Raw genomic sequence first — 26,099 nt, 5'->3', positions numbered from 1 at the left:
GATTTAACCCATTACACTGTCAATACAGAAACAAGGGAAATCTCATCATTATAATCACTGTCAACATACACATGCATCATTTGTACTTGAACCATTTTACCCATACAGTTTTGATTAAATTTAGAATATCAACCCATACATCCCCCCCCCCCCCCTGAACTCGCAAGTTCAACAGAACCTGATAATTTCAATTGTATCACAGAGAAATTACAATTACAAATCCTATAGGCCTTGTCCCTCCCAAGAAGGGCGATTAGGTTCCAGACACAACTACATATCTATAAACTAAATGGAGACAGCACACTACAACTCAAGCACCAACAGGTAATCAGAGTGTCGCTACTCCGCCATCTCCAGTGACAAAGGAGGCTATAAACCAGGTTTAACCTCCCCCCTCAAACATCAACAGGTAATCAGAGTGTCGCTACTCCGCCATCTCCAGTGACAAAGGAGGCTATAAACCAGGTTTAACCTCCCCCCTCAAACATCAACAGGTAATCAGAGTGTCGCTACTCCGCCATCTCCAGTGACAATGGAGGCTATAAACCAGGTTTAACCTCCCCCCACAAACATCAACAGGTAATTAGAGTGTCGCTACTCCGCCATCTCCAGTGACAAAGGAGGCTATAAACCAGGTTTAACCTCCCCCCTCAAACATCAACAGGTAATCAGAGTGTCGCTACTCCGCCATCTCCAGTGACAAAGGAGGCTATAAACCAGGTTTAACCTCCCCCACAAACATCAACAGGTAATCAGAGTGTCGCTACTCCGCCATCTCCAGTGACAAAGGAGGCTATAAACCAGGTTTAACCTCCCCCACAAACATCAACAGGTAATCAGAGTGTCGCTACTCCGCCATCTCCAGTGACAAAGGAGGCTATAAACCAGGTTTAACCTCCCCCCTCAAACATCAACAGGGAGAGGAGGTGCCTCCAGCCCCCCACTGACTGACATTACTGTATGTCGAGTTAGATCGATCGCCACTGCCTCTGTGGGTCACATTTTCTTCTAGGTATGCGTTGGCTCGCTGTCTTACTCGCATTCGCCCAAGACTCTCAATTGTCTCGTCTCGTTCCACACGATCCTCCTCAATCCATCCCTTAAACACATCAAATGAAAAAATATGCTATGTAATTAACCTAGTAAAAGTACTATGCACTTTCAAAATCAAAAGACAGTTTGGGTTAACAGGGAAATGTCACCATGAGAAATCTTGGTTGACAAAGTACAAACCACTGTCTTACAAAAAACGTAAGGGTGTGCTTATCATGGGCAGATGCAGTTATTATTAAAAGATGAATGTCACCGTGGTAAAGTACATATTTGGCAAAAGTTATCTAATCTTTCATGACAAGACGATGGCATGAGTTAGTATGATTTAGTAAACAATATCATGCTAATATTCAATCAAATACCATACAATTTACTGATTAAGAGGTACAAGCACCAATAGATAATATAACCTATAACGTTTTGTATGATTGTATTACCTTTACTTCATCACTGTACATTCGAAGACTAAAGTCATCTTTCCTTCGGAACCTTTCTCCTCGAAATGTGAAAGGAGTCTGTGAATTCACAAAGTTTTAATTAGCAAAATTAACAAATTTAAACAACTGAGCTTGTAAACGTTATTTTCTTCTCTCTACAGATCTTACAGATCTTTTTAATGTTTCTCTCTATATAATTAAGCTATCAACATTTAATTTTAGCTGTCCGTTAAAATTTCAGCAAAAATATATAAATCCATGTGTTTTTGAGTAGCCTTTTAACTAAATCCTAAATTAAATGAAACCATGAGAAATTTTGACCCTCAACTTTAAGATAAATGATTTCAATTTTTTCAAACCAGAGATTGTTTTTGTTCACAAAAAAAAACATGTCTTCTCTTCTCCCTTACTATGCATTGACTTTTTTTTTTATCTCAACTGACCTTTGACCTATAGGTCAAGGTCACCGCACTTTGTCAATGGGTTGATAAAGGTATACAGCAACTTTCATTAGAATATCTTGAACCGTTTAACTATTATTGTCATATAAGTGATTATTAGAAAAACATGCACTCAGACATATGACCCTAAGATTAGGATTAAAGTGACCGTATGGCTTCAGGTAATGCAATTATAATACAAGTTTTGTTGAAATATCTACAACTGTAAATAAGTTATGGCTGGGACAAAACTTGCACTTACTTGACCTTTGACCTTGAGGTCAAGGTCACAATGATCCAGAGACAAAGCACTGCACTTCGCCTGCTTGTGATTTATATACTTAAAAGTTAAAAAAGTTATCACCCAGGCAAGAATTATTTGAAAAATTAGCACTTATTTGACCTTTGACATTTATGTCAAGGTCACAGTGACCTACAGTAGTGCACTGCACATCAACTTTGGAGTATCTAACTATGCTATAAGTCTCATAAGCACATCTTCAAAAACATAGAGTTTGGCCTTAACAAGAAGTTGCTGAAAATTTTGCTTTTGTTTGACCTAAACATCAAGGTCACAGTAATGTTACAGCAGTGCTTTTGGTGATGCAAATATGCTCATAGTTTTATCAAAATATCTTCAATATTTAGAAGTGATGATCCTGACAAGAAATAATTGGAAAATAGGCACTAATTTGACCTTTGACCTTGAGGTCCCTTGACTCTAGATCATGGCACTGTGACCTAATGGTAATGGACTGCACATTATCTTTAGATGGTGCAAGTACCCTCTAAGTTTCATTACCATATCTTCAAAAATTTAGAAGATATGGCCTGGAAAGAAATACTTGTAAAATTTGTACTTATAGGACATTTGACCTTGAGGTAAGGTCACACTGACCTAGTAGCAGTGCTCTGCACATCAACTTGAGGTGGTGCAAGTATCCTCCATCAGTTTCATTAACATAACTTAAGTTCAGAAGTTATGGCCCGACAAGATATTATTAGAAGAACAAGAAGAAGAAGAAGAAAAAGCCACCGACGCAAATATAATATGTTCCTTCATTCAAAGAGAAAACATAATAATGAAATAACAAAATAAACAAACATAGACATGTTATGGTCATCTTTACCCTTAAACATAGATATGGTTAGGTATATACTGACCCGTATATCTGGGTATAGTTTCTGTAAGTTGATATGATGGCCAGTAAAAACCAAGCGCCGGTCACTACACATCACCTCTTCCTCCTCAGTCAAAGACACCTCCTCAACATGCTTCGAGTGAGCTGTAATAATAAAAGTTCCTTTTAGTTAGTGAGTCTTCATGTTCCCAGTCTCACTTTAGTGAGCCTTCATGTTCCCAGTCTCATTTTAGTGAGCCTTCATGTTCCCAGTCTCACTTTAGTGAGCCTTCATGTTCCCAGTCTCACTTTAGAGAGCCTTCATGTTCCCAGTCTCACTTTAGTGAGTCTTCATGTTCCCAGTCTCACTTTAGTGAGCCTTCATGTTCCCAGTCTCACTTTAGTGAGCCTTCATGTTCCCAGTCTCACTTTAGTGAGCCTTCATGTTCCCAGTCTCATTTTAGTGAGCCTTCATGTTCCCAGTCTCACTTAAGTGAGCCTTCATGTTCCCAGTCTCACTTAAGTGAGCCTTCATGTTCCCAGTCTCACTTTAGTGAGCCTTCATGTTCCCAGTCTCACTTTAGTGAGCCTTCATGTTCCCAGTCTCACTTCAGTGAGCCTTCATGTTCTCAGTCTCACTTTAGTGAGCCTTCAAGTTCCTAGTCTCACTTTAGTGAGCCTTCATGTTCCCAGTCTCACTTTAGAGAGCCTTCATGTTCCCAGTCTCACTTTAGTGAGCCTTCATGTTCCCAGTCTCACTTTAGTGAGCCTTCATGTTCCCAGTCTCATTTTAGTGAGCCTTCATGTTCCCAGTCTCACTTTAGTGAGTCTTCATGTTCCCAGTCTCACTTTAGTGAGCCTTCATGTTCCCAGTCTCACTTTAGTGAGCCTTCATGTTCCCAGTCTCACTTTAGTGAGCCTTCATGTTCCCAGTCTCACTTTAGTGAGCCTTCATGTTCCCAGTCTCACTTTAGTGAGCCTTCATGTTCCCAGTCTCACTTTAGTGAGTCTTCATGTTCCCAGTCTCACTTTAGTGAGTCTTCATGTTCCATGTTCCCAGTCTCACTTTAGTGAGTCTTCATGTTCCCAGTCTCACTTTAGTGAGTCTTCATGTTCCCAGTCTCACTTTAGTGAGCTGTAATGTTCCCAATCTCACTTTAGTGAGCTGTAATGTTCCAAGTCTTCCATTAGTAAGCTGTCATGTTCCTAGTCTCACTTCAGAGAGTTGTCATGTTCTACCCCTTTGGCCTTAGATATACTTTAGCGAGCTGAAAGCTGTTCCATCGGGCCTACTCTATTTAACTGTCATGTTTATTCACAGGAGCTGTCAATATGCAGTCTCATTATTGTGAGTCATGTTCCAAGTCGTACTTTGGTAAGCTGTTACATTTCCAGTCTCACTTTGGTAAGCTGTTACATTTCCAGTCTCACTTTAGTGAGCTGTCCATTACTAGACTTACTTTCGTGAGGTGTCATGTTCCTAGTTTCACTCCAGTGAGGCATCATGATTCCAGTCTCTTTTTCAATTAGCTGTCATGTTCCTTGTCTCACTGAAGTGGGCCGTCATGTTCCAAGTCTTATTAAGCTATCATATAAACGTTCTTAGTCTCATTTCAATCGGCCAGTATGTTCCCAGGCTCACTTAAATTCGCTGCCATGTTCCCTGTCTCATTTTAGTGAGCTTGATTTTTCCAAGTCTTATTTCAGTGAGCTGTCATATATCAAGTACAGTAATCGCCAATACTTTAATCAGTATACTGTAATTTCCAGTACAAGATGTTTCAATATTTTTCAGTATTATCAGGGTCGGAGGTCTTACTTTTTTTTAGGCCAATTCATGTTTTCAATGTAAAAAATTTTTAGGGAGTGGTGACTATCAGGGATATAGGTCTTTTTTTATTTCAACAAAACATTTCAAGATCATTGCATCGCAATTAAAGTTACTCAGTGTTTCTTTAGGATGGTATTTGATGGTACCTCCATATTTAAATGACTTGTTGAGCAGGTTGGCTACTAAAAATATATAATATATAGTATGCTATATGTGATTGATAATTGTACATCTCACCATCAATGTCTTCCAGTTTGAGCTTCCTCCTATACTGGATGCGGAAGAGAAAGAGCTCCAGGATAAAGGCCAGCACAATATTCATGACAACCTGAAAGGAAATATTAATGAAAGTTATGTGAAACAGGACACACTGTAAAGTTTCCATAATTAATATACTGTTTGGCATATACATTTGTCGGATTAGAACTCCGTTATAATTTCAGAATAACCGTGAATTCTTTCATTGGGTTTGTATGAGTTGCACTGGTACAAATCATTGTGTATGTACTTAGAACATGTGCCTGAAATTTCTACTGCCAACCCTAGTCATGATCTGTGAATGTTGGTCAGCTTTCAGGATCAACTACCATTTACACTAAAACTGCCATTGACAGCTACTAGAACAATGAAGGGAGTTAACTCTGAAATGATAACCTTGGTACCTACCATCATTACGATGTAAAACATCATGAAGAATATCCTTGATAAATCTCCCACATGGTGAGCATATCCTTCCTAAAACAACCAAAGGTCAATGATTCTTAATTTATATATCATAAATCCATACTTCATATTGTGAAATAGATTGAAAATCAGTTTTGTGTACACACCAACAAAGATGGTACTCAATGTAAATTGCTTAATATAAATCTTCCAATAATATTACAAATTGACTTACATGACTGTGTACTGAATGCTATGACATTCACAGATTTAAAGAAGCCCAATGAGCCTGTATTACTCATCTGCTACCAACACAACTTAACATTATCTATGTCTTGTATGTGGCTGCTATAATCTGAAATACCACTTTATTTCAACATTAGAAAAGGACAAGACTAGTGTATTCTTTTTAACAAACTTTGTAACCCTTCCTCAACCTAGCATGTTCTTGTTCCATATATGATGAGCCATGCTCATGATCACTTGCTTATTGATAAAAAAAAACACATTAAAACACATTTTACATTTTGTGACTTTGAATATAAATCAAAGTTGTGTATTTGAACAAACTTAATTGGCACATCTTCATGCCTGGAATCTACTGGCCCATTATCATGATCCCTGGACACAGGAATATTGAGACAGAAGATGTTTTTAAGATTTTAGGATATATTTGACCCAGGTGTGACCTTGAAAGTATGTTAAAGTCATTAATTTGAGTGAACTCATAAGTCCCTAATCCCAGCATGCTACAGGCCCAATAGCAGGATTCTGGGTATTTTGATTATTGGCAAATGTTGTTCAAAGGGAAAAGTTGACCCCAGACAGACAGTGCTTGACTGACAGATGCCTGATGCCAGATGCTGGACCATGGAAAAAAGCTCACTAGCTCTTTGGGCAATTGAGTTAACAATTTGACAAAATTTTGAATGGAAACCTCCTAAACACAACTATAAATGGCTAGACTCTTAAATTCTATCTAATCTCATTATAATGTAATAAACAGTGTATCAGTACAAACAATACAATACACTTCAAACTCACTGCATCAAAATATGTATGGTACTGTTATTAACACAACTCATTATTATAGATCATCATATCATACCCAAATATAGTACAGTATTAATGTTTTGATGAGAAATTTATATCATAATGTATAATATAATTGTTTATATTGTGTACTTACCATAATTATGAACCAGTTATTTACAACTGTTAATTCAAATAAAGTGACTGCAAAAAAAAAGGAATTAAATAATGTGAAAACTAAAATTAGTGAAAATCATAACAATGATAGCCACAATATCATGGTTTAGAGTCACAGTGTCATATTTTATAGTTACACAATGTCATAGTTTATAGCCACAACGTCATATTTTATAGTTACACAATGTCATATTTAATAGCCACAATGTCATATTTACTAGCCACAATGTCATATTTTATAGTAACATAATGTCATATTTTATAGTCACAATGTCATATTTTATAGTAACATAATGTCATAGTTTATAGTTACAATGTCATATTTTTCTAGTCACAATGTCATATTTTATAGCAACAATGTCAGTTTATAGCCACAATGTCATAGTTTATAGTCACAATGTCATAGTTTATAGCCACAATGTCATAGTTTATAGTTACAATGTCAGTTTATAGCCACAATGTCATAGTTTATAGTCACAATGTCATAGTTTATAGCCACAATGTCATAGTTTATAGTTACAATGTCAAAGTTTATAGCCACAATGTCGTAGTTTATAGTTACACAATGTCATATTTTATAGTTACACAATGTCATATTTAATAGCCACAATGTCATATTTACTAGCCACAATGTCATATTTTATAGTAACATAATGTCATATTTAATAGTCACAATGTCATATTTTATAGCAACAATGTCAGTTTATAGCCACAATGTCATAGTTTATAGTCACAATGTCATAGTTTATAGCCACAATGTCATAGTTTATAGTTACAATGTCAAAGTTTATAGCCACAATGTCGTAGTTTATAGTTACACAATGTCATATTTTATAGTTACATAATGTCATATTTTATAGCAACAATGTCATAGTTTATAGCAACAATGTCATATTTTATAGCCACAATGTCATAGTTTATAGTCACACAATGTCACAGTTTATAGTTACACAATGTCACAGTTTATAGTTACACAATGTCACAGTTTATAGTTACATAATGTCATAGTATATAGCAACAATATCATAGTTTATAGCCACAATGTCACAGTTTATGGCTATAATGTCATAGTTTATAGTTACACAATGTCATAGTTTATAGTTACACAATGTCATAGTTTATAGCAACAATGTCATAGTTTATAGCCACAATGTCATATTTTATAGTTACACAATGTCATATTTAATAGCCACAATGTCATATTTACTAGCCACAATGTCATATTTACTAGCCACAATGTCATATTTGATAGAAACAATGTCATAGTTTATAGCCACAATGTCATATTTTATAGAAACAATGTCATAGTTTATAGTTGCACAATGTCATAGGTCATAGTTACACAATGTCACAGTTTATAGTTACATAATGTCATAGTATATAGTTACACAATGTCACAGTTTATAGTTACATAATGTCATAGTATATAGCAACAATATCATAGTTTATAGCCACAATGTCATAGTTTATAGCCACAATGTCATAGTTTATAGCCACAATGTCATATTTACTAGCCACAATGTCATAGTTTATAGTCACAATGTCATAGTTTATAGTTACACAATGTCATAGTTTATAGTTACACAATGTCATAGTTTATAGTTACACAATGTCATAGTTTATAGTTACACAATGTCATAGTTTATAGTCACAATGTCATAGTTTATAGTTACACAATGTCATAGTTTATAGTTACACAATGTCATAGTTTATAGTTACACAATGTCATAGTTTATAGTTACACAATGTCATAGTTTATATCAACAATGTCATATTTTATAGCCACAATGTCATAGTTTATAGTTACACAATGTCATAGTTTATAGTCACAATGTCATAGTTTATAGTTACACAATGTCATAGTTTATAGTTACACAATGTCATAGTTTATAGTTACACAATGTCATAGTTTATAGTTACACAATGTCATAGTTTATAGCCACAATGTCATATTTTATAGCCACAATGTCATAGTTTATAGCCACAATGTCATAGTTTATAGTTACACAATGTCATAGTTTATAGTTACACAATGTCATAGTTTATAGCCACAATGTCATAGTTTATAGTTACACAATGTCATAGTTTATAGATACACAATGTCATAGTTTAAAGTTACACAATGTCATAGGTTATAGTTACACAATGTCATAGTTTATAGTTACACAATGTCATAGTTTATAGTTACACAATGTCATAGTTTATAGTTACATAATGTCATAGTTTATAGTTACACAATGTCATAGGTTATAGTTACACAATGTCATAGTTGATAGTTACACAATGTCATAGTTTATAGCCACAATGTCATAGTTTATAGTTACACAATGTCATAGTTTATAGTTACACAATGTCATATTTTATAGCCACAATGTCATAGTTTATAGTTACACAATGTCATAGTTTATAGTTACACAATGTCATAGTTTATAGTTACATAATGTCATAGTTTATAGTTACACAATGTCATAGGTTATAGTTACACAATGTCATAGTTTATAGTTACACAATGTCATAGTTTATAGCCACAATGTCATAGTTTATAGTTACACAATGTCATAGTTTATAGTTACACAATGTCATAGTTTATAGCCACAATGTCATAGTTTATAGTTACACAATGTCATAGTTTATAGTTACACAATGTCATATTTTATAGCCACAATGTCATAGTTTATAGCCACAATGTCATATTTTATAGCCACAATGTCATAGTTTATAGCCACAATGTCATAGTTTAGTCATAATGTCATAGTTTATAGTTACACAATGTCATAGTTTATAGTTACACAATGTCTTATTTTATAGCCACAATGTCATAGTTTATAGTTACACAATGTCATAGTTTATAGTTACACAATGTCATAGTTTATAGTTAATCAATGTCATAGTTTGTAGTTACACAATGTCATAGTTTATAGTTACACAATGTCATAGTTTATAGTTACACAATGTCATAGTTTATAGTTACATAATGTCATAGTTTATAGTTACACAATGTCATAGTTTATAGTCACAATGTCATAGTTTATAGTTACACAATGTCACAGTTTATAGTTACACAATGTCATAGTTTATAGTTACACAATGTCACAGTTTATAGTTACATAATGTCATAGTATATAGCAACAATATCATAGTTTATAGCCACAATGTCATATTTTATGGCCATAATGTCATAGTTTATAGTTACACAATGTCATAGTTTATAGTTACACAATGTCATAGTATATAGCAACAATATCATAGTTTATAGCCACAATGTCATATTTTATAGAAACAATGACATAGTTTATAGTTACACAATGTCACAGTTTATAGTTACATAATGTCATAGTTTATAGTTACACAATTTCATAGTTTATAGTTACACAATGTCATAGTTTATAGTTACACAATGTCACAGTTTATAGTTACATAATGTCATAGTATATAGCAACAATATCATAGTTTATAGCCACAATGTCATATTTTATGGCCATAATGTCATAGTTTATAGTTACACAATGTCATAGTTTATAGTTACACAATGTCATAGTTTATAGTTACACAATGTCAGTTTATAGTTACATAATGTCATAGTTTATAGTTACACAATGTCATAGTTTATAGTTACACAATGTCATAGTTTATAGTTACACAATGTCACAGTTTATAGTTACATAATGTCATAGTATATAGCAACAATATCATAGTTTATAGCCACAATGTCACAGTTTATGGCCATAATGTCATAGTTTATAGTTACACAATGTCATAGTTTATAGTTACACAATGTCATAGTTTATAGTTACACAATGTCATAGTTTATAGTTACACAATGTCATAGTTTATAGTTACACAATGTCATAGTTTATGGTTACACAATGTCATAGTTTATAGTTACACAATGTCACAGTTTATAGTTACACAATGTAATAGTTTATAGTTACACAATGTCATAGTTTATAGCCACAATGTCATAGTTTATAGTTACACAATGTCATAGTTTATAGCCACAATGTCATAGTTTATAGCCACAATGTCATATTTTATAGTTACATAATGTCATATTTTATAGCCACAACGTCATAGTTTATTGCCACAATGTCATAGTTTATAGCCACAATGTCATATTTTATAGTTACATAATGTCATATTTTATAGCCACAACGTCATAGTTTATTGCCACAATGTCATAGTTTCAGATGTGATATAAACACATATACCTTGATAAGAAATTAGACATCCATGATTGTAAAATACATAAATGTAGCTATACTTACCACCTGAAACTAGAATGTTCTCAAAGTTGTTCAGATAATAGTAGCCTTCAAAAAATGAGTCATTGCTGTACTTGTAAAAATCTTCCACACTGGTATTCCTGAAACAGTGTCAAACATGTATAATACAGAAATAAATGACAACATTTTTAAAAAACAACTACAAAACTAAAAATTCCTCTAAACTTACACATTTTAACTGCAGTGTTCATATAAAAATATAAATGTAATTGATTTATATGCTTGTTTAGCATTACAATTATAATGACTAGAATAACTGCTGTTTCTACACACTAGTAGTTTCAAATTACTGATATTGCAGTTAATTAAGCCTTTTCATCATCATGATGCATTGTGATTGCAAACATATTAATTTTCAACTATGTATTAATCATATAGACAAATGATGCTGAATCTATAGTGCTGCATGGGTGTGATGACTACAGTACTAAATCTGTCAAATTAATGTTTTAATCATTACAAGCTGTAAATAGATAACTTGCTATATACATACTTGCAACAATTCCTTAGATCAACGTGAAGGAATACCTCCATGCCTATGATGCTGAAGAAGTAGTACACTAAAACAATCACGCCGATCAAACTGAAACAAAGAACACCAAAACAATCAAGTTGATCAAACTGAATCAAAGAAAACCAAAACTATCACGCCGATCAAACTGAAACAAAGAAAACCAAAACTATCACGCTGATCAAACTGAAACAAAGGACACCAAAACAATCACGCTGATCAAACTGAAACAAAGGACACCAAAACAATCACGCTGATCAAACTGAAACAAAGAAAACCAAAACTATCACGCTAATCAAACTGAAACAAAGGACACCAAAACTATCATTCTGATCAAACTGAAACAAAGGACACTAAAACAATCATGCAGATCAAGCGGTAACAAAGTCATTTGATATGAAGTGTACACTAAATATTACACGCTTTGAACAAATTTTTCAGCTCTTCATCCCAACATACTACTAGCTAAATATCATGACTCTATATATCTCTTACTTATTCAGAAAAAAAATGAATAATCATTAAATACATTTGACCCTTTTGACCTAAAAAGTAGGTCAAGGACAATCATTTGAATAACTTTGATACTTCTTTATCCATAGAGGTATGTGCCCTGAATATCATGATGACACTGCAGGGTCCCTTAGTTATTTGATAAGAAGTCATTTAAAGATTAAAATATATTCGACCTCTGTGACCGAGAAAGTGAGTCAAGGTCATTCATTTGAACAAACCTGAAAGCCCTTCACCCTAGCAAATTACTTGTCCAATATATCATGATCCTTGGCCTTTTCGTTTTTGAGAAGAAAATGTTTTAAGATTTTACAGGTATAAATGGTCAGATTTTACTTGTCTGACTCCTGTTACCTTGAAAGTAGAATCAGGTATAAAAGGTAAAATTTTACTCGTCTGACTCTAGTTACCTTGAAAGTAGAATCAGGTATAAAAGGTAAAATTTTACTCGTCTGACTCCAGTTACCTTGAAAGAAGAATCAGGTATAAAAGGTAAAATTTTACTCGTCTGACTCTAGTTACCTTGAAAGTAGAATCAGGTATGGAAGGTAAAGACTAAATCAATGATACACTTACCTTAGTAATCTGTTAAGTAGTACAAAGAATGTTCCTAACACATCTCTATATCGCTTTTTGATCTTAAAAAGTCTGAAATTCAACAAATCAAAGAACAAAATTATTTATCTGAAAAAAAAAAAATTGTCAAATTTATATTAAAGTTGTCCCAAAATGTCTTAAACCTAAATATCTGTATTTACCTGATAATATACAGTTATTCAAAACCTCCAGGAATGCTTACCACGTAATGAAATTTCAATGTGTATTTTATAGTGCCCATTCTAAATGTTTTACCCCAAGAAAAATATCATTGACGGAAATTTGAAGCAGTATATATATATACGTACTATTGTGGAGAAACATACCTAAGTAAGCGGAATGGACGCAAGACGGTAAAAAAATAAAACGTTCCAGCAAAGAATTCATCCATCACGCCGATCACGCATGTAAATGTTACGATGAAGTCAAACCTGTAACCCAAGGGAGACGATCCACATGAAAAACACCATAATATCACAACAGTTCAGAGAGATACTGGGGGATTAGTTTTATTCACATTGGGTATAAATTGTTATAGAGTAAAATTGCCCCACAATATTAAAGTTTGAGACCAAATCATTAACAGACAAGATTTTAATACACATGAATGAAAGATTGTTTGCCATAATTTCTATAACTATACTTTAAAACCAAGGCTATAATTGACACGTCATTATAAATGTACTTACGCATCCCAGCCAGTTGTGAAGTACTCTCGGGGACCTTTACCCAGGATTTTCAACATAGCTTCCACAGTGTACACTGAAAAGACAAAATGACAACGTCTTGCTGATCATTACTGAAGGGTGAATAATCTTTGGAGACAGGAATTGATTTTTACATCTTTCTAGTCTTGACTCAACTTTTTACGATACTAAGATTTCATGTTTAGTCCACAGCTCATCTTAATTCACTCATAAAGGCAACTAATCAGGGACCATTAGTTTAGTCCACAGCTCATCTTAATTCACTCATAAAGGCAACTAATCAGGGACCATTATCAATGTCGTGAAATTGTTGTCATTACTGTTTCAAATTAGCTGATACTTACAGCATACAAATATGAAGGAAACCCATGATGCCTCAAACTCATAATTACGGATATCTACTTTGTTTACTGAAAAGTAGAAATAAATAAATAAACAAGAGATCATTACTACTGTGACAATATTTCTAGTGCTCAACACAGGTTAAAATTGAAATATTTCAGAAGTTTAGAAAATAAAAATAAAATTTGAATGCAGAACTATTCCTGATATTGCTCATGTTATATAAGCAAAACATCTGTTTTTGTTTTGGCATTTATAAATAAACCTGCAATGTATATCAATTTTCTTGTAGTGTTTTTTTACATAAAATTATAACAATGTATGTGAGGAATTATTCTAACATTTGAATTGTATCTAGATACAAGAGATGAGGCCTAAATACCTGACCACTGGATAGTTTCTGTGAGAATCCATATAAAGTTTGCAGCAATCACCAAATCTAGGGATACAGATGAAAGTTACTTTGTTATACATGGGTAAAATTATCATTTCTAAGTACAGAAACAACCTAGTAAACATTCAAGTTTTCTGTGAATTCTGTCCAAAATCTTTTAAAATTTTCAGTCAATAAAATAACACTAAAATTGATATTAGGCAAAAGATTTAAAATCATCAATTAAAAAGTATATTCAACTAAATCAGATCAGATGTACAATGATGGCAACTCTCTACAGTGAATATAAACAATCGTCAGTAATTTGTTTTATACTTGAGCCATGAGAAATACATTTTGAAATTTTCAAAAAGGTTTGAAATAATTTTACTACTATCATATCACATGTGATTTGAAATTGAAATCCATCAATGGCATCAACAGGAAAAATAATTCTATAAACAGGTACTTGAAATCCAATCAAGAAATATCATGGAGCCCTTTTCTTCCAATGACATAAATAATAGGAATGAACATTATATTGATATACCATAACAAATGTCTAGCCTAGGTACTCAGTACTTTGAACATGTCAGTATGATCATTACATTAAAATTGTATTACTAATACAATGTACCTTAATTATATCAAATAAATCCTATCGACAAAATTCCATATCAAGGTCATGACCTGCATAAATGTACCTATATATGGGTAGCTACATGACCTAGTATTTAATACCAACAGAAGAGTACCCCAGGACATCTGTACAGTACTTACACACAAACCCTTCAAACCACTTCCAGTTGATGAACCAGTGTAGTTCTGAAAAGTAAGAAATTATATCACAGTCATAACAAACAGGGAAGATAGACCAAATTGTACGAATGATAACTCAAAATCAAAATTGATAACTTATGGGGAGGAGAGGGGCGGGCGGGGGGGGGGGGGGGGGGGGGGGGGGGGGGGGGGGATTTGTTGAACGAGTACCATAAGATAAGTGTACAAAGGGTAATAAGTGTCTACTTTCAGCTTCAAAGTATTGTGACATCATTTCTTTTTCAGTCTAACTTTGCACAAAGTAGCAGTTACATAATACATGTCACCATAAAATGACCAACTAAAATGTTCAACGATCAGTATTAATTAAATCTTATCAAAACATATTCTGACAGTATTCAATGATAACATCACAAATTGCAATGAATAATCAAACATGGGTTGTTTACCATAAATGTCCTGCAGGTAGGGTTAAGAATTGTACCTACGCCCCCATTGCATTGCCTCGTAAGGGGCGAATAAATTTGGAATCTTATCTGTTTTCTTCTTTCTAGCAGCTTTATTCTTTCTAATGTCTCCCTTGACACTGCCTCATTTTTGGCCTTTAGTTGAGCGTTCGCCCCTGTGAGGAAGGCTTTGAGTTCTGTCACCTGGCCGGGACATACCAGAGTCTGTAAAAGTGGTAGTTACTACTGCTGCTGTTCCATCAGTATTTTAGGGAGCGGGACGACTGGATCACCCATAGTCAGTATAATGTGACTGAGTGGAGTGACCTGCTGGGTGTCTTTGGCAGTATGTTTCAGTGACCTCGAGGTAGCACTATAAGTCAGTTTCAGTTCCACCCTATCACAAGGAGACAAACACAAACTTACTACTGCCTCCCAAAACACACATTTTCACCATATGCATGCACTTGGTAAACAGCTGAGACCATCCTTAAATGACCATAGCTGTTGATCAGCTGATGGGTTGCTACAATTGTTTTGATATGAGGAAATAATCATTTTCCTATTTGTAGGTGTAAGTGGGATATATAAATCAAAACCTAAACTTACTTGAAAACAGCTTGTTCCACGGAGGACGGAATTTTGAAGACCATATCTGTGTTTGTTCACCTGTAGGCTGAAAGACAATTAAGTTTTTATTGATCAAGTTAAACACACATAGTTTGTTTATCCCTATGAATTGATCATAGGTGTATCCAGTGAACAACAAGTTAGAAAAAAATCCTCATCAATTCAAAATTTTGTGTTGTCTATAATATTTGTGTTGTTTATCCGAATCTCCTTATTGTAACTACAAGGAATTATCAAATCATTGTCATATTTTCAACTTGAAGGTGTCTGTTTAGATTTACCTCAATGTACAATGTGAAATACTTTGGTTAGACATATTCCAAGCTGTGACATTATCAACATAATTCAACCTCTTGGGGGACGTATCAACTTTCAAAATCTCAAGGACTGTAGTATTTTCACAAACCATTCTGACCTGATTAATTTTCTATCTACATGTATAACACTATATTCAGCACAGCATAATGCTATGTCAAAAAACTGATTATATTTTTAAACAATGCATAAACACAAACGCATTACTGTGCACATCTTTAATAGTTGGGTTTATGTTCATGGAAGAGATTCTCATGATCCCCAGTCTTGGATCCAACATGATATAGTAATACATACCGACCACTGGAGGCTGACAGTATCATATATATTGTAGAATTCGTCCAGACTGAGGGTGCCAGACATTGACGAGTTGATGATCTTAAAGGTTAGGTAAATTTCTCGTCTTGCTGTAATCAAAGAGTAAAGACAATTATCACCTCCAATAATGTTTAACTGGTTTACTTGAAACAAGGAACAGGTAGTTTAAGAACTGATGAAAAAATATACAATACAGGGCTCGATGCTGAAATATCTGCTTCAATTGTCATCCATCTAGACTTATCTTTAATTCAAAACCAGAAGTTTAATGAGCATTTTAGGATCATTAATTGCTCTCTGTAACTACGAATGTAAGGTATAGAGATTTTGTCATGCAAACATTGCAATATACTATAACAGCAGCAAATTATATCATTAACCAAATATCATCCTTCAGAGCCCCATTCGATTTGCACTCTTCTCAGAAGAGAAGCCTTCTAAGAAGATTGTATTCCGTTATATGTAAATCGAGTAAACCGGAAGAATATAACCCAAAACAAACAAGTTTTTAAGTTTTCTCAAACACTATGACAAAAACATGTGGATGTATGTGTCATAAATCCTTCGCTAGTGAAACTCATCACTCGCACACTTAAAACATGGTTGCCACCATCTTGGAAGATAAATCTTCTAGCTTCGAGACGGAAGAGGCTGAAGATCTTCCAGAAGCAGAAGAGCTACAAATCGAGTGACCGGAAGATATATTCTAGAATGAGAAGAGTGCAAATCGAACGGGGCTCGTGCCTTTCAGATTTACTTTGGAAGGTTTATTGACTTTTATAACATTTAAATCTGATGACTTCCCCCCTCGACTGCAAAACACTCGAGTTAATGATCAAATATCATGATCCCCAGCACGTCAAACATAATAAACAAGGGGCCCATGGGGCCTGTATCGCTCACCTGGTTGGATTTGACCAAATGTCAAAATAGTGTTCATGTTCAATTCGTTTTATTTGTCAACCTCAAACAATGCTTTATATGCTTAAAGTATGGGGATCCCAACTGCTTTAAAGAAATAACGAAGTCCAGACTATCTAAGTTTACAACATGCATTCATAACTCTATGACTAGTAGCGATTTAAAGGAATTACCTTTATTTCCCCTATGGGGCCCCACAACTTTGGCCAAAGTCATCATTAAATGCAAAATCTGTTTCGCTTCCCCAAAGGATGTTTCTGACCAAATTGGGTTCAAATCCATTCACAACTTAATGACTAGTAGCAATTTAAAGTAATTACCTCTATTTCCCCTATTGGGCTCCGCCCCTTTAGCCCCTCGTGGTCAGAGTCATCATTTATGCAAAATCTGTTCCCCTTCCCCGAAGGATGTTTCTGACCAAATGAAGTTCAAATCCATAAATAACTTTATGACAAGTAGCGATTTAGAGGAATTACCTCTATTTCCCCTATTGGGCCCCACCCCTTTGGCCCCTCGGGGGTCAGAGTCACCATTTATGCAATATCTGTTCCCCTTCCCCCAAGGATGTTTCTGACCAAATGAAGTTCAAATCCATTCATAACTTTATGACAAGTAGCGATTTAGAGGAATTACTTCTATTTTCCCTATTGGGCCCCACTACTTTGGCCCCTCGGGGGTCAGAGAAACCATTTATGCAAAATCTGTTCCCCTTCCCCCAAGGATGTTTCTGACCAAATGAGGTTCAAATCCATTCATAACTTTATGACTAGTAGCGATTTAAAGGAATTGCCTCAATTTCCCCTATTGGGCCACGCCCCTCCGGCCCCTTAGGGTCAGAGTCACCATTTATGCAAAATCTGATCCCCTTCTGCCAAGGATGTTTCTGGCCAATTTGGTCAAAATCCAATAAGAACTTTTTGACTAGTAGCGATTTGAAGCAAATGTTGACAGACGGACAGACGGAGGGACAGACGGACGGACGACAGATGCTGCGCCATGACATAAGCTCACCGGACCTTCGGTCAAGGTGAGCTAAAAACAGTTTAAAAAACAATGACGATATCAACTTACTTTTCTTTGGTCTAAAATGTTTCATCATTCCAGCAAAGTGCTTCAGCTGAATATGGTTGCTATTCTGTAAACAAACAAATAACCTCTAAACAAAGCAATACTGATCGATAGGTGTGACATTTATCTTTATTTTAGATCAATTGTAAATTCCATGAGATTCTTTGTTTGCATACTAGTTAAAGTGACGTTAAAACGTTCCTCTGGAAATAGAACTGAAATGTATAATACTTAACCTATAGTAACAAGATAATTTGGTGAATTACAGTCCCCAACTAGATGTGAAATTATATGCCAAGAATGCAAATATGGTAGATTTGTTAAAAAACAATCCTGATCATATGTGCACATTGTTGATATGAGGAAATAATCATTTTCCTATTTGTAGGTGTAAGTGGGCTATATAAATCAAAACCTAAACTTACTTGAAAACAGCTTGTTCCATGGAGGACGGAATTTTGAAGACCATATCTGTGTTTGCTCACCTGTAGGCTGAAAGACAATTAAGTTTTTATTGATCAAGTTAAACACACATAGTTTGTTTATCCCTATGAATTGATCATAGGTATATCCAGTGGTGAACAATAACTTAGAAAAAAATCCTCATCAATTCAAAATTTTGTGTTGTCTATAATATTTGTGTTGTTTATCCGAATCTCCTTATCGTAACTACAAGGAATTATCAAATCATTGTCATATTTTCAACTTGAAGGTGTCTGTTTAGATTTACCTCAATGTACAATGTGAAATACTTTGGTTAGACATATTCCAAGCTGTGACATTATCAACATAATTCAACCTCTTGGGGGACGTATCAACTTTCAAAATCTCAAGGACTGTAGTATTTTCACAAACCATTCTGACCTGATTAATTTTCTATCTACATGTATAACTTTATTCAGCACAGCATAATGCTATGTCTGAAAATTGATTATATTATTAAACAATGCATAAACACAAACGCATTACTGTGCACATCTTTAATAGTTGGGTTTATGTTCATGGAAGAGATTCTCATGATCCCCAGTCTTGGATCCAACATGATATAGTAATACATACCGACCACTGGAGGCTGACAGTATCATATATATTGTAGAATTCGTCCAGACTGAGGGTGCCAGACATTGACGAGTTGATGATCTTAAAGGTCAGGTAAATTTCTCGTCTTGCTGTAATCAAAGAGTAAAGACAATTATCACCTCCAATAATGTTTAACTGGTTTACTTGAAACAAGGAACAGGTGGTATAAGAATTGATGAAAAAATATACAATACAGGGCTTGATGCTGAAATATCTGCTTCAATTGTCATCCATCTAGACTTTTCTTTAATTCAAAACCAGAAGTTTAATGAGCATTTTAGGATCATTGCCCTCTGTAACCACGAATGTAAGGTATAGAGATTTTGTCATGCAAACATTGCAATATACTAATAACAGCAGCAAATTATATCATTAACCAAATATCATCCTTCAGAGCCCCATTCGATTTGCTCTCTTCTCAGAAGAGAAGCCTTCTAAGAAGATTGTATTCCGTTATATGTAAATCGAGTAAACCGGAAGAATATAACCCAAAACAAACAAGTTTTTAAGTTTTCTCAAACACTATGACAAAAACATGTGGATGTATGTGTCATAAATCCTTCGCTAGTGAAACTCATCACTCGCACACTTAAAACATGGTTGCCACCATCTTGGAAGATAAATCTTCTAGCTTCGAGACGGAAGAGGCTGAAGATCTTCCAGAAGCAGAAGAGCTACAAATCGAGTGACCGGAAGATATATTCTAGAATGAGAAGAGTGCAAATCGAACGGGGCTCGTGCCTTTCAGATTTACTTTGGAAGGTTTATTGACTCTTATAACATTCAAATCTGATGACTTTCCCCCCTCAACTGCAAAACACTCGAGTTAATGGTCAAATATCATGATCCCCAGCACGTCAAACATAATAAACATGAGGCCCATGGGGCCTGTATCGCTCACCTGGTTGGATTTGACCAAATGTCAAAATAGTGTTCATGTTTCGTTTTATTTGTCAACCTCAAACAATGCTTTATATGCTTAAAGTATGGGGATCCCAACTGCTTTAAAGAAATAACGAAGTCCAGACTATCTAAGTTTATATGCATTCATAACTCTATGACTAGTAGCGATTTAAAGGAATTACCTTTATTTCCCCTATGGGGCCCCACAACTTTGGCAAAAGTCATCATTAAATGCAAAATCTGTTTCGCTTCGCCAAAGGATGTTTCTGACCAAATTGGGTTCAATCCATTCACAACTTAATGACTAATAGCAATTTAAAGTAATTACCTCTATTTCCTCTATTGGGCCCCGCCCCTTTAGCCCCTCGTGGTCAGAGTCATCATTTATGCAAAATCTGTTCCCCTTCCCCGAAGGATGTTTCTGACCAAATGAAGTTCAAATCCATAAATAACTTTATGACAAGTAGCGATTTAGAGGAATTACCTCTATTTCCCCTATTGGGCCCCACTTCTTTGGTCCCTCGGGGGTCAGAGTCACCATTTATGCAGTATCTGTTCCCCTTCCCCCAAGGATGTTTCTGACCAAATGAAGTTCAAATCCATTCATAACTTTATGACTAGTAGCGATTTAGAGGAATTACTTCTATTTCCCCTATTGGGCCCCACTCCTTTGGCCCCTCCGGGGTCAGAGAAACCATTTATGCAAAATCTGTTCCCCTTCCCCGAAGGATGTTTCTGACCAAATGAAGTTCAAATCCATTCATAACTTTATGACTAGTAGCGATTTAAAGGCATTACCTCCATTCCCCCTATTGGGCCACGCCCCTCTGGCCCCTTTAGGGTCGGAGTCACCATTTATGCAAAATCTGATCCCCTTCTGCAAAGGATGTTTCTGGCCAAATTTGGTCAAAATCCAATAAGAATTTTTTGACTAGTTGCGATTTGAAGCAAATGTTGACAGACGACGGACGACGGACGGAGGGACGACGGACGCTGCGCCATGACATAAGCTCACCGGACCTTCGGTCCAGGTGAGCTAAAAACAGTTTAAAAAACAATGACGATATCAACTTACTTTTCTTTGGTCTAAAATGTTTCATCATTCCAGCAAAGTGCTTTAGCTGAATATGGTTGCTATTCTGTAAACAAACAAATAACCTCTAAACAAAGCAATACTGATTGATATAGGTGTGACATTTATCTTTATTTTAGATCAATTGTAAATTCCATGAGATTCTTTGTTTGCATACTAGTTAAAGTGACATTAAAATGTTCCTCTGGAAATAGAACTGAAATGTATAATACTTAACCTATAGTAACAAGATAATTTGGTGAATTACAGTCCCCAACTAGATGTGAAATTATATGCCAAGAATGCAAATATGATAGATTTGTTAAAAAACAATCCTGATCCACAAGAAACAACCCAGAAAAACAGAGTGACCTAGGTGGTAATTTTGACATGACACACCACCTCACCTGAGTGAAAAAAGTGAAAAGTACCCAGGTATGAAATTCTGATGTCAATTTAGTAATGTGAGCCTAGACACATATTTTAGAGCCCAAATACACATTTTCTTTGTTTGGTTTGGTTTATTTTGTTTTACGTCCTATTAACAGCCAGGGTCATTTAAGGACGTGCCAGGTTTTGGAGGTGGAGGAAAGCCGCAGTACCCGGAGAAAAACCACCGGCCTACGGTCAGTACCAGGCAACTGCCCCACATAGGTTTCGAACTCGCGACCAAGAGGTGGAGGCTAGTGATAAAGTGTCGGGACACCTTAACCACTTGGCCACCGTGGCCCCTTACATTTTCTTTGATGTAGGTCAAAGTGTCAAGGAATGTAGAAGATAGAGCCTTGACACAATGTTTTTTTTTTTTATGTAGCTCAAAGATCGAAATGAAGAGCAAACTTACTAATCACCTTCACTTACCCGCTTTGTAACAAGTAATCTAAAAGCATGGCGACATCCAAGACGTTTATGAAAAAATAACTTTTTTAACTTAATTTTCTGGAGATTAGAAAATGTGTCATAGACTACAGCCAAGAGCTGAAACAGAGAGAAAACAATGAAAATAACAATGTACAATGATCTGGAGTAATTACTTCAATTTCAGAATATCGTTTTTCTTATTAAATGTTTTTTTTTGCGGTGTAATACAAACATACAATCTGAGTTTAGTAAATTTGAATAAGATTAATCACAATACTTACAAGGTTCATGAGGAAATACAGCTCCAGTGCTAGGTAGATGATAAAGAAGATGGCATAGCCATGGTTATGGGCATAGGCTGGCATCATCACATCAGGGTAGCTACAATACAATAGATATTAAAACTCACTGATTTCAGTTACATATTAGGGATAATTAACCTTCAGGAAATTAACTCATATGCCTACTTTAAAGCCCCCCCCCCCCCCTCCCCCCCCCAAAAAAAAACCCACTTCTGATATAACAGTATTTCTGTAATGAACAGGAGGAAAATCAAAAAGGGTGTGAGACTTCAGGGGGTGGGTATTTATATAATTACATCGTACATATCAGATGACTCCCTTGTCTTCCAACTGGCTCTATCCTTTTTTCTCCATACTTTATCCCTTCTACTCACTTTCCTCTCTTTTAATGTAAACTTTATACATTTTATAAGAATTGAGAAAAGAGTAATAACAATTTCTATTATCTTGTGCCCAGAGAAAACCTATGTGGTTGAGCGGATGACCCTGTACCTTTCAAGTCCACATAGGGAATTGGAGCGTATAACCACTGCCACTCAATCACCCGGTATACCTATAGTATAACTTTGTCCATATCAAAGGGCCAAAGGCCCTGAGAAACGTCAGGGTCTGAGGTCATATTATAAGAAATTTAAAATTGGATTTTATAGTCAGACAGTTACATTTGTATCAGATGAAATGTCTTAATCTGGCCCTGGTATTCCTATTCTATATATATTCAAGAAAACTTGTATAACATATATATCAGCTGACAACTTTACAATAGCTGAGTATAGTTCTTTTCCCATTTCTTTAATGCTTGTGGAAGATTATTGATATACTCCTGAATCAGTAAAGCTGCTTGTATACTTTGAAAAAGAATCAACTGAACGACATATCGGTCTTAAGATAAAATCCAAGATGTAAACAGCCGAATTTATTTATACTATAAGTTATTAATAAGGCCTATCAAACATCTATTTTATGACCCGTAGTAACACATTTTCACTCCGATAGAAAACTGCGGTCGCGTTGTCCGACGGGACATATCTAGTTTTGACACCGACGCCAGTACATGTACATCATGATCAGTCACGGATCACAATCATTAGATTCTTTTCAAACAACAAATAATAACCTTATTTAATAAAATCCTCACGAAAAACGGCAATGTAGTTTGTTACAACTTGCCCTCAATTCCTGGTCATATTTCTTGCGTATTCTAGCGACATACAAATGAATATGAAACTGCGAACGGTCGTTGGTTTAGTTACAGTAGACATAACCGCCATTTTGGCCGACTAGTGATGAGTCACGTGACAGCTGAAGTTATCTCGTGGAATGCTCGGGTGCATTTGACTACGTAAATAGGATTGGTTTGAAGCTATCAAATGTTCCTGCATATGAACTCAGGATGAACAGATGTGGAAAGTTTCTCTGTGAATGCATGTAAATTTCCACGACGATCAAACTGATTTTTCTACTTTCGTTTTCAAGGCAGTATCGAGACAGAACTACGTAATCCTACGCCAACAAAATTGCATATACTGACGAGGAAAAGGGTTGATATTTATACTCTAAAATAGTCTAGAACACCAAGTATTCACATTTCATTTTAAATAATTGGAGTAAACACGGTTTACATCACTTAAATTGAGTCAATAATTGCTATCAAAATAGGAACTATATTAGGCTGCGGATGTATATCATTTGTATGACAGAAAAGAGGAATAGTTAGCCGGAACAGATCTATCAGTAACAACATTTCCCCACCACGCCTATAACGGCAGGTGCCAAAGGCACCCTGACGTTAATAAAGTAACAAACTTACTTGGCTGTAGTGAGCAGAATAAATAGACTGATGAAGCTGTCTTGTATCGTTGTAAAATACTACAAACAAATCATTGAAATTTATTAATAATATTTTGTTCTGAAAATTAAGGCTGAAATATATGTACATTGACAAGAAATGTGACATACATATACCATATTTATCCTCAAATAACCCTCTCCTAGTGTAAATTGAAGTTCAGTAATAAAGGCTGAGAAGGGCTTATTTGCGCTACATGTACACTACATTTATTTAGGCTAGCTATATACAATTTGTACATGTAGTGCTGTTCCGATTAATCGATTTAATCCATAATTAATCGTTTTAACCTCTGACTATGACTAATCGATCAAGATTTTTATGATCGATCATGGTTTGAAATACTGAAATTGACAATTACTATGAATCCCCTCTCTTTCTCTTATTGGGCTGCGCCCCTTTGGTCCCTTGGGTGTCAGAGTCACCATTTATGCAAAATCTGTTCCCCTTCCTAAAGAATGTTTCTCTCTAAATTGGGTTCAAATCCATTCGTAACTTTACGAAAAGTAGCCAATTAAATGCATTACCTCTATTTCCCCTATTGGGCCCCACCCCTCTGGCCCCTGGGCGGTCAAAATCACTGTTTATGCAAAATCTGTTCCCCTTCCCCCAACGATGTTTATATTATGACCAAATTGGGTTCAAATCCATCAATAACTTTATGACAAGTAGCGATTTACAGAAATTACCTCTATATTTCCCCTATTTAACCCCGCCTCTTTGGCTCCTTGGGGGTCAGAACTTTCATTAATGCAAAATCTGTTCCCTTTCCCCCAAAGATGTTTCTTACCAAATTTGGTTAAAATCCTAAGTATTTTAGGACTAGTGGCGATTTAAAGCAAATGTTGACGGATGGACGGACGGACAACGGACAGCGCACCATGGCATAAGCTCACCAGACCTTCGGTCCAGGTGAGCTAAAAATTGACAGAATGAAGCCGTAAAGTATTAAATGTACTTAATACTTACTGTGTCTTGAGGTATCTGAGAAAACAGGTAAAACCCTACAAAATATGTAAAACTGAATTCGATCATCTCCTTCAAAACCTGAGGCAAATGAAACCATACATTTTACAATCTGTCTGTCTTCATGTTTATATGTTTCAATTTAGTTTCTCTTACTATCACTTTAACCATGAACAACAGTCAGTATAAGCATGTATTTATAATAAATATTTGTACCTACCTAATATAGAGAAAATAAGCATGAAGAACAGAAGGAGAATTATCATATCAAGAATGGGAGGGAGGGACTGCAGGATCTGACGACATATTCTGGAAAAAAATACATAATGTATTCACTACATTAAGATTGCACAGACTTTTAGATCTCATATCTTAAATATCAATATATATTGTTTTCATGTCCAGCTTCCCTACCTGTGATTCTCCAAGCTTTGTTTACCAATATTCAACCTATTGTCGACAACCCTATATATCTGCAGATTTTATCTTAATCTAATGATAATCTGGT

General features: G+C 35.1%; 1 protein-coding gene across 3 annotated transcripts; it reads right to left on the bottom strand.

The window, feature by feature from the left end:
- Positions 1 to 152: 152 nt before the first annotated feature.
- On the bottom strand, positions 153 to 25,941 carry LOC117333332 (two pore calcium channel protein 1-like). Of its 3 annotated transcripts, none has more exons than XM_033892580.1 (23): positions 25,812 to 25,941; positions 25,595 to 25,629; positions 24,587 to 24,645; positions 22,756 to 22,855; positions 22,475 to 22,591; positions 21,617 to 21,680; positions 19,618 to 19,727; positions 18,984 to 19,050; positions 14,861 to 14,905; positions 14,090 to 14,146; positions 13,710 to 13,775; positions 13,348 to 13,420; positions 12,985 to 13,089; positions 12,638 to 12,709; positions 11,531 to 11,620; positions 11,020 to 11,117; positions 6,735 to 6,781; positions 5,549 to 5,617; positions 5,120 to 5,210; positions 3,095 to 3,216; positions 1,491 to 1,568; positions 896 to 1,099; positions 153 to 811 (listed from the first exon to the last, which is right to left on the bottom strand). In XM_033892580.1, exons 1-22 carry the CDS (start codon positions 25,855 to 25,857, stop codon positions 911 to 913), a joined length of 1,800 nt encoding a protein of 599 aa, XP_033748471.1. In that variant the 5' UTR covers positions 25,858 to 25,941; the 3' UTR covers positions 153 to 811; positions 896 to 910. The 3 variants fall into 3 exon arrangements, with proteins under 3 accessions (XP_033748471.1, XP_033748472.1, XP_033748470.1); XM_033892581.1 differs by having other exon boundaries at positions 153 to 727; XM_033892579.1 differs by having other exon boundaries at positions 153 to 1,099; positions 25,812 to 25,939.
- Positions 25,942 to 26,099: the final 158 nt, after the last annotated feature.

Source organism: Pecten maximus, chromosome 8, assembly GCF_902652985.1.
Source record: "Pecten maximus chromosome 8, xPecMax1.1, whole genome shotgun sequence".
Classification (NCBI taxonomy): domain Eukaryota; kingdom Metazoa; phylum Mollusca; class Bivalvia; order Pectinida; family Pectinidae; genus Pecten; species Pecten maximus.
The sequence above is the reverse complement of the archived record's forward strand: the minus strand, read 5'-3'. Positions and strand labels throughout refer to the sequence as shown.

Excerpts from the sequence above, each read along its gene's own strand:
- LOC117333332 (XM_033892580.1), bottom strand. The coding sequence starts at position 25,857 with ATGATAATTCTCCTTCTGTTCTTCATGCTTATTTTCTCTATATTAG. Across the intron at positions 12,710-12,984 it reads CGTCCATTCCGCTTACTTAG|ACTTTTTAAGATCAAAAAGC; the intron begins GTATGTTTCTCC and ends GTTGAATTTCAG. Across the intron at positions 1,100-1,490 it reads TGTACAGTGATGAAGTAAAG|GGATGGATTGAGGAGGATCG; the intron begins GTAATACAATCA and ends GATGTGTTTAAG.